The sequence below is a fragment of the Quercus suber genome, unplaced genomic scaffold (genome assembly GCF_002906115.3).
Source record: "Quercus suber isolate HL8 unplaced genomic scaffold, Cork oak 2.0 scaffold_717, whole genome shotgun sequence".
Lineage (NCBI taxonomy): Eukaryota > Viridiplantae > Streptophyta > Magnoliopsida > Fagales > Fagaceae > Quercus > Quercus suber.
The window spans coordinates 143,781-158,426 of record NW_027070158.1 but is presented as its reverse complement, the minus strand read 5'-3'; the positions used below and the strand labels follow the sequence as shown (position 1 = coordinate 158,426).

Sequence of the window (14,646 nt, the reverse complement as noted above, 5' to 3'; positions counted from 1 at the left end):
CCCCTAATTCATATAGAGGCTGAACAACCACAATTGGCCAAGGCATTGAAGACGCCCACCTAACCTCAGAAAGTCGAGAGGTAGAGTTAAAAGTAGCACGGCGCAACCCGAAAGTGGAAAAGGGTAACTTGGCATTAAACAAGGAAGAGAAGAAAAATGAAGGACAAAGTAGCCACCCCCTCTGCATCAAATGCACTGCAACCACTTAGTTGTCTGCATTAATGGGGAGATGACTATGAGAGTACCCATACAACTCACATCTTAGTGTAAAACCTTCTAGTAAGGTCTTGATGGGATAAATATCAAGGAGATCTAGTCCTAACCCTCCAAATGTGGAGTCCATATGCATTTTGGCTAACTATATAAAGCTAAGAAGCACCTGAATCATTTTTTTGGGGGGGGGGGGGGGGGGGGGGGGTGGGGGGGAGGTTTAAGAGAGAAAAAGAGAGATTATCCAATTGTACCTTCTTCCTCGGACTGAACCTGAGGACGAGCACTTATCCATTTTTAGACTTATTACGAATGAATATACTCAATTACACCTAAGATTAATATGATTATCATTATCCATCTTGTCAAGAGTATTTATAGGTTGAACTTGCTTCCCATCTCTAAAATTAATTGTGTGAGCAGAAGGTAGCATGTTAAAATCCATTTATTCCGTTAGTTTTACTTTTTGCCTACCACAGATATATTTTCTCAAATCAAGGGATAATTTTTGAAAAAGTCAAGACAGGGCATAGTCCCCCTTCCTTTGCTGATTCCATTTGCGAGAAAGAGCTATAAAAATCCAACCAATAGCTCTTAAAATGCGTGAGCCCGAAATCCCATTTTTCAGTCTTCAGTTTTTAGCCCTTTTGACATATGGACTTTCTGCTTTGAAAATTTGAGGCTAAGGTGTCATGGACAGCCAGGGCAGGCAACCGCATGTGCTAGTCATACCAGCTCCGGGACAGAGTCATGTTGCCTCTCTAATGAAGTTGTCACACAAGATTGTAGAACATGGGATCAAGGTCACATTTGTTAACACTGAATTCATACACGCAAAAGTCACAGCATCGATGCCAAATAAGAGTGAAGAGAAGAGTCCAATAAGGCTAGTCTCAATCCCAGATGGGCTAGAACCTGGGGATGATCGAAAGGATGATATTAAGCTGACACAAAGTATGCTGAAAGTTATGCCAGACCATTTGAAGGACTTGATTGAGCAAATTAATCAGTCAAATGATGATGATCAGATCAGTTGTGTCATTGCCGGTATATCGGTTGGGTGGGCACTAGAAGTTGCTGAGAAGATGGGAATTAAAAGGGCGGCAGTTTGGCCTACTGGACCAGGAGACCTGGCCTTTGTACTTCATATCCCGAAGCTTATTCAGGATGGAATGATAGATACTAAAGGTAATATCTAGCTGCTATTAACAATTCTACCTTGTTTATGTTACTAAAAGAGGTTTTTCTTTACATGTTGATACCTTATTAAGCAACTCATAATCAAGCATCTTCAGTATTTAATATTTGGTATAAGAAAGGTGAAAAAGGTTAAGAATGTACCTGCCACATAATTAGTGACATATTATTGTTTAATTTTGAGAAAAAAAAAAAAAACAATAGTTGAATCACCCTGTAGGAACTCCAATAAAAGACAACTTGATCTGGTTGTCAAAGGAAATCCCAGCATGGAGTAGCACCGAATTGCTTTGGAGCCGTTCAGGAGACTCAAAGATGCAAAACTTTATTTTTGAATATTATATATTGAGAGCGATCCACTGTGTCAAACAATGCAACTGGCTTCTTTGCAACTCATTCCATGAACTTGACTCACCGGCCTGCGATTTAATTCCTGGGATCGTACTTGTTGGCCCATTACTTTTGGGCAATCAATCGAGCAATTATGTTGGAAGCTTAAGGCCTCAGAATTCAGCTTGTCTAAGCTGGCTTGATAAACAACCTGTGGGTTCAGTCATTTATGTTGCCTTTGGCAGCATAGCAACCTTTAGCCAGCAACAGTTTGATGAACTAGCACTAGGTCTTGAACTCATAAGCCAACCTTTTTTGTGGGTTGTCCGATCGGATATAACAGATGGACCACTTGCTGAATTCTTGCATATGTTTAGAACAAGACTAAATGATCGTGGAATGATTGTTGAATGGGCACCTCAAGAGAAGGTGTTAGACCATCCTTCTATTGCATGTTTTGTAAGCCATTGTGGATGGAATTCAACCTTGGAGGGTATAAGCATGGGAGTCCCATTTTTATGTTGGCCTTTCTTTGCAGATCAATTCCATAATAAGAGTTACATATGTGATGCTTGGAAGATTGGTTTGGGGTTGACCCCAGATGAAAATGGGCTCATCACAAGGCATGAAATCAAAACAAAAATAGAAACACTAATCCCTGATGATGGTATAAAAAAAAATGCACTGAAGTTAAAGGAAATGGCCAAAAAAAGTGTAACTGAAGGTGGATCCTCTTTTAAGAATTTTGAAAGCTTTATTGATCAATTAAAGCATTAAGGATGTTATAAAGTGTTACTGTTATATTGTTTCTAAGTTTTTTCAAGTATGTCTTTATTAAGATATTATTTTGAATTGTGTTCCATAAAAATGAAGCTTTAGATTGAAAGAAATAGTGTGTGTGCGCACCAATCGACGTTAAGGATTTGAATTTCCTTAATTGATTGCAAAGTTAGGATCATTAGTACGTTGAACAAGCTTTTAATGCTTCTTAGGCTAAATTAGCTTCTTATATATTGCCAATATGGAGTCTTTTGATAGTTGGACTGTTAATTTTGTTTCTAAACGTGCAAACTAATTAGACATTTGTTAGCTTAATGGTTTTTATTTATTTATTTTTATAGATTTGATAGAATTTTAACCTATGACGTTTGCTTCATGAACATAGGAAAATTATTCAAATTTTAACCAAATTAATCCTAATCTAGTTTAATAAAAATTAGTTGTTTTGAAATTATATAGAGCTAAGAAAATAATTACACTAAGTAAAGATATTATTAATTAATGTAGTAAAAAGATGAAAACAATCAAGAGAAAGAAATTAAGGTTTTAGAATCCGCCTTTTAAATTCATATTAGCATATATTCATGATCATTAATTTTTCCTAACCCACTTCATGGTAATCTAGAATTCAATTTTGTTACCATGGAAGATATTCTTATTAAAATCGCTATTTTAAAATCTAAAGCATGCTCTTTTTTTCTTCCTAGGTTTAAAATCAAAAATCAATTGTATCCGTTGACAAAAAAAATCACAAAAGATATCAATTTAAAAATAAAACATTGATAAATCAAGCATTCAATTAATTAAGATAAATCAAAAATATGAGAAAAACATGATTAAACTCATATTAAGAATCCTATCCTAGTCAATTGATATGAAGCAAGTTAAAGAACAATTATTGTGTGAAAAGTAAATCACATAAGTACTACTTATAGTATTTAACAAGGTTTCATCCTTAACCCTAATTGAAAATTTAGATACTCATGTTCATTGAAATAAAACACAAAAATAAAAATACTATGTATTAAACTAGACAAATAAAATAAAGAAATAGTCATGGTGCTAGCTAGCATGGAGAAAAAGCTACCGAGGAAGCTCCACATGTGGCTGCCTTTTCCTTTCCTAATGTTCTGCTTTACATGTTACAGCCTTAGCCCCCTCACCCCCCCTTGGCCTAGAGGCTTATTTTAGCTACAAAGTTGGTTATAGCTTTAAGTTACAACCTTACTCAATATTTTTTTTTTTTTTTTATTGAAGGTGAAATTTCATTTATACTTGTAAAATTTCTAGAAAATTAAAGATCAGTAGCTATATATGTCATCAATAAATTGTTTAAATTGCAAGTTTTTGTAATTTAAAAATATACATAAAATATAAGACCAAGACACCAATCGGTTTTTGGTGTAAGTGAAAATTAAACTCTAAATCTTTTATTCAACCATCAGTCTTTACCAGTTAAGCTAACTAGAATCCACATTTGACATATATATTAAAAGCTTAAAGAACATGCAATTCAACCATTAGATTTATAAAATATATAGTAACGTTTATTTTATCAAGTAAAGTTGTAGTTTTAGGTTTCAACAAATTTTATAGCTAAATTTTTCTTCTAAAAAGAGAGCAGCGTGATCCACTATGCTATAATCCTAATACAAGTAGAACAAGGAATTAATTCATATTGCCAAGCCACGTACATGCAAGGGACTCCTTGCTTTACTCGTTGACTTTTATTTCCTTTGTGACACGCCTCATTGCTTGATTTTAGGAGTCTATTTCTTTGCAAACTTCATCCTCGTTGGGTTGAATCCTGGCCTTCTTATTTTTTTCTTACTTTGTTTTTGGTCTTTTCTTGAATTCATGCCTGGGCTGAATGTTTTACTTTGGGCTGAATCTTTACATCATGCTTCACACCTGGGTCTTAAGTTAGCTTGATAAATCGCCTAGCCCCACTTTGTATGTAAAGTCTTTATGACCTATTCAACAAATTAAGACTACTTATATTCAGCCGCAAAATAGCATAAAAGTGAGGCTAAAAAAATGCAAATATGAGACTACATTATTGTACATATTTCATACACACACATATATGTGTGTTATTCATTTCGAATAGAAAAATGATATATTCATAATATTTTTCACAATATTTTTACAACAAATCCTAAATGGTAAGTTGTTACTTGTTGTTATTGTTAGGGCAAAAAAGTAATCTTTGTGTTAGTTCAAATTTAAACCAATAACAATTAACCAGCTATGATTTGTTGTGAAAATGTTTTGGATGTAATACCTCTTTTTGAAATAACTAACATATTCCTTAAAATAGGGAAGTAGTTTTCCTTCCCTAAAAAGACTGTGTTAGTCGTTTCTTAGTAGATGTAAATCATGTAATAATTTTTTAAAAAAATTTATTTTAAAAAATACAAATTTTCTATATGCACGTAGCAATTTATTTGCATCTTTAACATGTGTTAAGTGAGAATACCAACTGATCTTAACATACAATCAACCAACTCCAACACTATTTGACCCAATTATATGAAATAATTGAATCCAATTCGAGTTAGCGAACATGTGTCCCCAAGAGGTTTTTGAGCAAATTTGGAAGCAGACTGGGGTTCTTTAGGCTGATTTGCACTTTGGGTGCCTAGGAAGAGTCAAAATCAAGCCTTAGAGTACTGAACGGAGGTCTGGTCTCTAGCCCAAGTGTCAATCAACCCTTGAAGATGTGAAAGTGCCTCCCTATAGTTTCGAGGCATGAAGTGTTATTTTTTACCCACTTGCTACAATAGATTTATTTATTTATTTATTTATTTATTTTTTATTTTTTTTGAGGAGCTGCTACAATAGTTGTATTGTATCCCAATTCCATGAGTTGTATATCATAATAATATGTTAAAAGAACTTTCTTAGTTTAAGGTATAATTAGTTGAAGGCCAAACGTTGCACGAGTTTGATCATGAATTTATACAAACATTAAAATAAAGACGGGAAAAAATTGGCCTTTGTCCTTTTAAAAAAAAAATCCAATATTTTGCCATTTTTCTCAAACTAATTAGGAAAATGTCCCTCTATTAAAAATCAATTTTCTCAAAATCAAGTTAAGCCCTATAGTAGCTTTTTTAAGGAGCCTATAGTGACGTTTTAAGGACCTATAGTGGCGTTTTGTAACTCAATCTTCATAAAGTCGAGTTATAGATAAAAAAGAAAAAAGAAAAAAAATTGCATGTAACTCGACTTCATGGAGATCGAGTTACAAAACGCCACTATATGTCTTTAAAACATTACTATAGGCTCCTTAAAACGCCACTATAGGGCTCTAGAATTATTTATTTATTTATTTATTTTATAACTCGATTTTGAGAAAATTGAGTTTCAAAAGAGGAGCATTTCCTTAATTAGTTTGGGAAAGGGGCAAAATGCTGGATTTTTTTTTTAAAGGGGCATTCGCCTATTTTCTCCAATAAATTAGACAATATGAAGAGTGAGAGAATTATAGATATAACTAATATTCATTAGAATTTAAAACGCTATATTAGTTGAACAAGCTTTTAATGCTTCTTAGGCTAAATTAGATTCTTTTTCCTTTACAACTCAACTATTTGATATCTCTCCTAATATTATTTTTGATCATATCAAGTGAAGGTGGGGGCAAGATATATAATGTCAATATGGAGTCCTTTGATAGTTGGTTGTTTAATTTTGTTTCTAAGGGGGCAAAAAAATTAGCTATTTGTTAGCTAAATGGTTTTTATTTATTTATTTTTTATAAATATAATAAAACTTTAACCTATGACATTAGTTTTATGATAATTGCTTTTTATTATAAAATAAGACATTAATTGATTTTTTTGTGTAAGGGATTTGGACCTCAAGTTTTTTATTTAATGAGAAAAGATTTTATAAATTGAGTTAGCTAAAACCTACTCCCAAAGAGTCTTTTGTTGTAAGAAATTTGGGCAATTAATTTTCTTAAGCTATTTGCAACCAAATAGGAATCCCTGAGAATTTAAGAGAACCTAACACAACTTAGATGTAATATCTAGCTATTAGCAATTCTACTTGTTTATGTTATTAAAAAATATGCTTTACCTGTTGAATCTCATAATTAAGCATCTTTAGTTTTTAATATTTGGAGTCAAAGAAGAAAAGGAAAAAAGGATAAGAAGATAAAGTCCACAACACACACACACACACACACACATATATATTATTCACTTGGAATAACAATTCTTTAAAATAGGGAAATAGTTATTCATCCCTAAAAGAACTGTAATAGTTATTCCTCACTAGATGTAATAACTTTTAAAGTAATATATTTTCATAAATACAAATATTCCATGTACACATAACAATTATTTGCATATTTAACATGTGTTAAATGAGACTACCAACTAATCTTAACAAATATTTGCCATTCTATGTTTACGTTTTGCTAAAATTTGAGTAGGTAAGCTCTTAAGAGCATTAGTATCAAGTGTGCTAAATGCTAAATGCAAAAACCCACCTACATCAGATGTTTCAAATCTAAAAAAATTTAGCATTAAGTTAAAGTGATGTTCTAGATTTGATGGTATGGACATATGGTCTAAATTTTTTATTCCTCTCTCTCTCTCTTTCTCTCTCTCTCTCTTATAACCCATCACCACAGCAACAACGATCATAGACCCACCTTCAACAACACCTCTGCCTATTGCCATCAATCATAGCAAACAAAACCATTAGCGAAACCCACCTAGCATTGCCTTCAACCACCAAACACCAATCACTAGCCAAACCACTGATTATGGCAAACAAAATCACCAACCAAAGCCACAGAACCAAATCCATCACTAGCTAAACCCACCTTCAAACTTGTACCACCAATTGCTAGCTAAACCCACAAAGCCAAGCCCATCCACCACCATCAATGAACTGAGGAGAGAGGCGATCTTAACTGTTCATCACCATAGCTAACCCAAAAATCTAGCCGATCATTTACCGTCTCCTAATTGTGAACCCACAACTCGATTTCAACTCTAAGAAAAAGACAAGAAAGTGAGAGAAAGAAGAGAGGCTAGAGATTGAGAGAGAGGAGTGGCTTTAGCTCATGGGATGTAGAAGAGTTTTGTGTTTTCGCTGTTATGCATGAGAGAGAGTGAAAGAGAAAGACTTGGAGAGGACGAGAGAGACCACCATTTTCTCTCACAAAACCTCCATTTTCTTCATCAATCCTTCATCAATCTTCAAGAAAAGGTATGGGTTTTCTCTTATTCTCAAAGTATTTCATGTGTTTGGCCCTAGATTTCTTGGATTTTGTGTTTATGTTGAGAATTGAAAATATGATGTTTGAATATGAGTTTTGTTGGTTTTGTTAATACAATGCCTATTATACATGTTTTACATGTTTGTTTCTCATTTTTGTGCATTATATCATGTTTGTGTTGTGTTGTGCATATCATGTTCATGATAAAATCTTTCATAGATGTTTTCATGTGTTTCTTTGGATTCCATGGAATACAATGGTTGTAGGGACAATCATGTTTCTTTGATTTTGAAACAACATGTGATTATGTGTTCTTACACTTTGCCCTATTTTGCACACTTTTTACATTTAATGCGCACACACACACTTACTTTGACATGTTTGAGTGCTTATTGCCATGCTTATATTGTTTTATTGATACTATATGCTCTCTCATGTCAATTTGTTTTTTTTAATTATGCTTTAAATTTTGTTTGTTGTTTAATTCAAAATTTTGATTTAGGACTAACTTGGTGCTAATCAAGTTTATTGCCATTTGTGTTCTCTCTTGCTCTTTGATATTACATGATACAGCTTGACAATGTCTCCATTCAAGAAATCAGTCGTGAAAGGCAGTAGTAGCAAGGGAAAAGAACCGGTGATTGATCTTGATAGCCTCACTCCTAAGTCAAAGAAGACTCGATCATCGACAGGATTCTATGATATCAGCAAGTTTAGATCATATGCTACATCTCAAGCATATGAGAACAACTTCAGGGATGCTCCCATGTTGGTTGAAAGGGTGGTTGAGTAGGGTTCTCTTCTTGATACGAACATTCTGAAATTGTTTGCTAACAGGGATTGGAATTTCCTCCTAACCAGCTTAGACGAAACGTATGAACAAATGGTGAAAGAATTCTATGCAAATGCAATTTCTGATAGTGATGAGCTAAAATGTTGGGTTCGAGGTAAAGACTTCATGGTGACACCTTCTTATCTTAGCATCATCTTAAATATCAACTTGCTAGTGTTTCAAAAACCATCGGTGTATGATGACTTGAATCCGGAGGAGGATTTACTTTAGGAAACTCTCGGAGATAGCTTGGAATTCTCTCCAAATGGGAAATCAATTAGTGTTTCTTCACTATCTTTTGAATTGAGGCTGCTCACAACGATCATGTTCCATAACCTCTATCCTCTCTCAAGCACTAGATACATGAATCTCGGTAGAGCTTTGTTTCTTCACGATCTGATTAATGATGAAGAAATTGACATTTGCTCTCATATCTTTCATATTTTGAGCAAAAATGTTGAGAGAACTGCGTTAAGGAATTGCATTCCTTTTTGCTGCCTTAGTTCAAAAAGTTTGAAGCTCAAAGGCATTCATCCATTGGAAGATGAGTCTCCCTACCCTAAGCCAAGTCCAATCAACATTCGTACTCTCAATGCCAGCATCAGTCATAGTCGAAAGGGAGTCAAGCAAGAGGGTCATGCTCATCATGGTAGTTCGTGCTCTAGCTCACATTCCTATGATGAGAAGTTAGACAACATTATGGCATCCGTCCAAGACCTCAGCACCAAGATGTCCGGACTTGCAACTATCATGCACTCTCACCACCTCTGATGTGAAACAAAGTTCACATCTCTCCAAACTCAATTAGACGAAATCCAAAGGAAGATAGAGGAAGATGAGGACTAGCTATTGCATGAAAAAAAGGGGGAGATGGTTCATGATAGGGGGAGTGACATGATAGGGGGAGAAAGAGCTTGATCAAAGGGGGAGCATTAAAGTTGAAGTGCAAGAGAAAGAAAAAGCCTATGTTTAATACTTTGCTTTATATTATCTATGGTTTTTGTTCATAGCTCATAGTTATGTTTTAAACTATTTAAACTAATCTAAATTATGTACCTTTGCTTTTGTAGCCTAGTATTTTTAATTAATGTTATGCATTTTCTGTAGTACTTCACACTTGTGCCCTTGTTGGATCTTGTATCCTTGATGCATCTACCTTAGTGTTTTTGTATTGGTTGTATGTTGGACATGCAAATGATATTTTGCATTAAGCTTATTGGCTTGCATGTCTAGATGTTCATTCAATGTGTGAATGATCATTGTGGTCACTATTTATAGTGATTGTTCGTGTTTGGTCAAGCTATGCTATATTGTTATTTTTTATTGCTTGATTGCATTGTGCTTGCTCCATATGCATTTCAAGATTTTTGCTTACAATGATCTTCTTATTTTCAGGAAACTTGTTTGTATGGTTCATGAGTTTCACAATTTCTAGAGTTAGGTGTTAGTGAGTTTTGGTAACTGTTCCCAACTCACATTTTAAGTCTAGAGTCTATTTTAGGGTTTTTTCATGGAATAGCCAAAGGGGGAGATTGTAAGGTTGAATTTATTTAATCATGTGTTGGCTTTATTCTGTGCCAAATTTGCTTGTATTTTAGCAATTAGAGACCTTGTATTTAGGTGGAAATTATGTAAGGATTGTGTGTGAGAGAGTGTAAAGAAAACTCAAGATGTGTGCATAGAAAGGAGCCTCGCAACTGGATCTCACAACTGACTCGCGACTGGCAAGTTGCCAAAGTGGTACACGTGTAAAGTATGCAGGGAACTGAAGGGTCACGACAGTTGAAACACTACATGACAAAATATAGAGTCTGGCCAAGCAGTTATTACTAGATGTAATAACTTTTAAAAGTAATATATTTTCGTAAATACAAACATTTCATATACACATAACAATTATTTGCATATTTAACATGTGTTAAATGAGACTTCAACTAATCTTAATAAATATTTGGCATTCTATTTATGTTTTGCTGAATTTGGCAGAACTAAATAATTTTTGAGTAGGTAAGCTTTTAAGATAATTAGTATCAAGTGTGCTAAATGCTAAACACAATAAACCCACCAACATCAGATGTTTCAAATATCAAAAAATTTAGCATTAAGCTACAGTGATGTTCTAGATTTGATGGTACAGACATATGGTCAAAATTTTTTATTATTTTTTATTCATCTCTCTCTCTCTCTCTCTCTTTGCCTTTGTCTTCTCTCTCTCTTCTCTCCTGCGTAATCCTCACCATAGCAACAACGATCATAGACCCACCTTCAACAACACCTCCACCAATCACCATCGATCACAGCAAACAAAACCATTGGTGAGACCTAGACATGGCAAAACGGGTGGGACGGGTTGGGTCGGGTTCGGGTCGGGTCAAGCGGGTTGCGGCTTAAACGGGTCACGGGTCAAAAACGGGTCATTTTAAGCAGGTTAAAAACGGGTTCGGGTCAATCGGGTTGCGGGTCGGGTCGAGTTGGGTCGGGTTGACCCGTATTTTTCACATGAATTTTATTTTTTATTTTTTATTTTTATTTTAAGAAAACAACATGTATTTGCCATTTGGAAAGTTATGTAATAAATTACTTGATGTAAAATGCATTATTTTGAATTCACCACTTATATTAAGAATGAACTCAGTTAAACTTATTAATACTTATTCAATAATTTTAAAATTATGCAAATCCTAACATTGCTATCTAAAACAAAATAATACAAAGATAAGTAAAACAAATACACAAGTTTTATTTATACACAATATGAACATTCCAAAATATAAAACAAAATGACAAATGACTTATTGGATAACTCATTTGATAAAGAATAAAAACATATAAGAAATTTACAATCTTGAAAATTAATTTTATAATCTATTATCAATTATGGTTGGCACTCTATTTCAATTGATATATACATTAAAATTTAATTGCTTACTTATTTATACATGGTTTCTTTTATGAATATCATATCATTATTAAGTAACATACACTCTAGAAAATATCATAATTTATTTTGAAAAGCCGTTTATTTTGGACATAAATTGTTAAAAAAAATAGGTCTAAGCATTCATAATTTATGCTAATTTGATACTTTGGCTTTACTATTTTCACACTTGTGAATGTTTCTCACACATTTCTACAATTTTAAATTTATGATTTTAACTCTACTGTAACTAGATTATCTTGGCATGTACATTACTATTTGATATCTAAAAATCTTTACTCATTACAGAATGCTCAACTATTTACTTTTCAATTGATTTGCATGTAGTTATGTAAATGTATCATAACAAAGGATATAATAGAATTAAAATGAAAAAAAAAAAAAAAAAAAAACCTAAAAAAAAAGTTTAAAAAAAATGTTTCGGGTTCGGGTCGGGTAGCGGGTTGGGTCGGGTTGACCCGGAAAAAACACGGGTCGGGTCACGGGTCAACCCGTTTTTGCTTCGGGTCAAAAAAATCGGGTTCGGGTCGGGTATTTTTTGGGTCGGGTCGGGTCGGGTCAGAAAATTCTGACCCGTTTTGCCATGTCTAGTGAGACCCACCTAGCACCCCCGTCAACCACCAAACCCAAATCACCTGCTAAACCCACTGATCACAGGATTCATAGCAAACAAAATCACTAGCAAAAGCCATAGAACCAAACCCATCGCTTGCTAAATCCAACTTCAAGCTCGCACCTCCAAGCACCAGCTAAACCCACAAAGCCAAACCTATCGACCACCATCAACGAACCCAGGAGAGAGGTGATCTTAGTTGTTCATTGCCATAGCAAACCCAAAAATCTAGCTGATCATTCACCGTCTCCTAATTGTGAACCCACAGCCTGATTTCAATTCAAAGAGAGAAACAAGAAAGTGAGAGAAAGGAGAGAGGCTAGAGACTGAGAGAGAGGAGTGGTTTAGCTCATGGGATTCAGAAGGGTTTTGTGTTTTCACTGCTGTGTATGTGAGAGAGAGAGAGAATAGAAGTAACAAAAATAAGAGATGTCATATAGAGTGACTTGTGAAATGATGTGTTATAGTAGATGAAGTAATTTTTTGACGTATTAAATGTTAATTTTTTTAGAAAAAATTGATACTAGTGTTTAAAGCACCAACCAAAAGTTGAGTTACAAGACCATTAACATTTAAAAAGTACAATATATCATACCTTAAAAAATTGAGAACCAAAAAAAGTGGACACAATTTTGTTTTCTATTTACTTTTTGTGGACTAGAAAGAAAGACATCAGTTGAGCATCATCCTAAGTTAATTTACAACAGCTAGAATTTAGATTAGTTTTATTATAGTCAATGTTTACAATTCGGCTTTAATAAGATATTTACAATCAACTAATAAGATTAAGAAAACTAATTAAAATAAAATAATAATATTTTAATCCACTTTTTTTTTTTTTTTTTTTTGAGAAAGTATTTTAATCCACTTGTTTTAACTTTCTACAACTTTTAATTTAACTTAAGATATATGTGGGGCCCGTGGGCCTGATAGCCTCAGCTCATCGTGTAGTAGGCCCAAGGCTCACGTCGAGGAAGAATGATCATCCGAGGCTAAATTGGGGAAAGCCTCTTTTTCGGATCCACGCCGAGGACCTCTTCGTCCTCGGCATGCCAAGTATAACTTTGGGAAGGGACAAGCCCAGGGCAAGCTATCACCTTCACACTTAATGCATTCACCTAACCCCTCTGGCCACATTAATGAAGATATAACCCCTTAGCAGGGCGGCGTTAATCAGAATGAACCACTTGAGTGCTGATAAGGCCTCTGATGGGACGGACGGTCAGGAGAAAGGCGAATGGATGATCAACAATGAAGACTATATAAGAGGAGCGAGTAAAGTAAGAGGGGGGGGGAGAGAAGAAAAAGGGCTCCTCGGCCATGGGCCGAGGAGCATCCCCCAGTTGTAAATAGTTCTAAGTATTTTTTAATAAAAGAAGAGAGTTCATGCTTGGTGAACGACGGCCAGCGCCTAAACCTTCAATCCACTCTCTACAAATTTATTGTTTGGGCTTGTTGGGCTGAAAATCCAAATTGAGTCCCTACAATTGGCGCTGTCTGTGGGGAGGATTAGTGCGCTGGCCGGCGCACTAGGCGATTGTTCTAAGTGGTCATTTTATAGTAGGTTGGCGAAGTAAAAAAAAAAAAAAAAAAAGAGAAAAAAAGAAATAGAAGATTTGACAGCGAAAAGAGAAATCTTGATATTATTTCATAAATAGAAAAACTACAAATTACAATCAGAGGCTCAGGCAGGCGTGCTTTATAAACAAATTTACAAGCTAATCCTACAATCAGAGGCCCAGGTGGACCCGTCCTAGAACTAGCTAAAGGGAAGTGTCAACCCGTTCCCTTATTGGCATCAAGAGAATGGGAGAACTTGACACTAAGAGGGCGGAAGGGAGCTGAGGCTGGCTCGCTTCAAAGCCACCAACAACTCCTTTCTCGGAGCGGCGGAGCTTGAACAAAGCGAGGAGCAGATGCAGGGGCTCCAGGACACCCTCCCCCATGATGTTCCCTTGATTCTCTCCAATCCTCACGAGCGTTGGCCGTTGGAGATGGCAACACTCGAGCACCAGCCACGACATGAATTCACACGTCTCCTTCGTCGGGGGTGCGCTCCAAGGAGAGATGTTAGGTACTTCAACGACATCCCCCCGGGCCACCTTGTATGGGGCCATCGGGTTACGCCAAGATTCTGCCGCACCGGAAGCCCAGTAGGGGCTGCGGCCACAATGGCTCTAGGCACGGATGTCCTCATACCCGCCCAAAGCCTCCCCATATCTGCCAACTCTGGTCACAATTCCGGCGGGGTTATTAAAGGGCTTGGGGAGCTGAAAGGTGTTTTCCTTCTATTTGTGTTGGGAGGTTCATGGAGTATGGAGAAACCATCCCCCCGGAGAGCCTTATAAGAGGATGAGGGTTGGTGAGAATTAATTCACGCAGAATTCGAAAAGAGAGTTATCAGCAGGGCTAATAATGAAGCTACCAAATTCCAAGGGGGCCGTAGACCGTTGGACTCGTGTTAATTCACGAGGACATTAATGAAGGCGCGTCTCGCGCACCGAAGC

The 14,646-nt window shown here is 35.5% G+C and overlaps 1 protein-coding gene across 1 annotated transcript; it reads left to right on the top strand.

The window, feature by feature from the left end:
• Nucleotides 1-815: 815 nt before the first annotated feature.
• LOC112039466 (UDP-glycosyltransferase 83A1) lies at nucleotides 816-2,543 on the top strand. The gene is made up of 2 exons (XM_024072343.2): nucleotides 816-1,398; nucleotides 1,628-2,543. The coding sequence occupies exons 1-2, from the start codon at nucleotides 903-905 to the stop codon at nucleotides 2,512-2,514; spliced, it is 1,383 nt and encodes a 460-aa protein (XP_023928111.1). The 5' UTR covers nucleotides 816-902; the 3' UTR covers nucleotides 2,515-2,543.
• The last annotated feature ends 12,103 nt before the right edge of the window (nucleotides 2,544-14,646 follow it).

Excerpts from the sequence above, each read along its gene's own strand:
- LOC112039466 (XM_024072343.2), top strand. The coding sequence starts at position 903 with ATGGACAGCCAGGGCAGGCAACCGCATGTGCTAGTCATACCAGCTCCG. Across the intron at positions 1,399-1,627 it reads TGGAATGATAGATACTAAAG|GAACTCCAATAAAAGACAAC; the intron begins GTAATATCTAGC and ends ATCACCCTGTAG.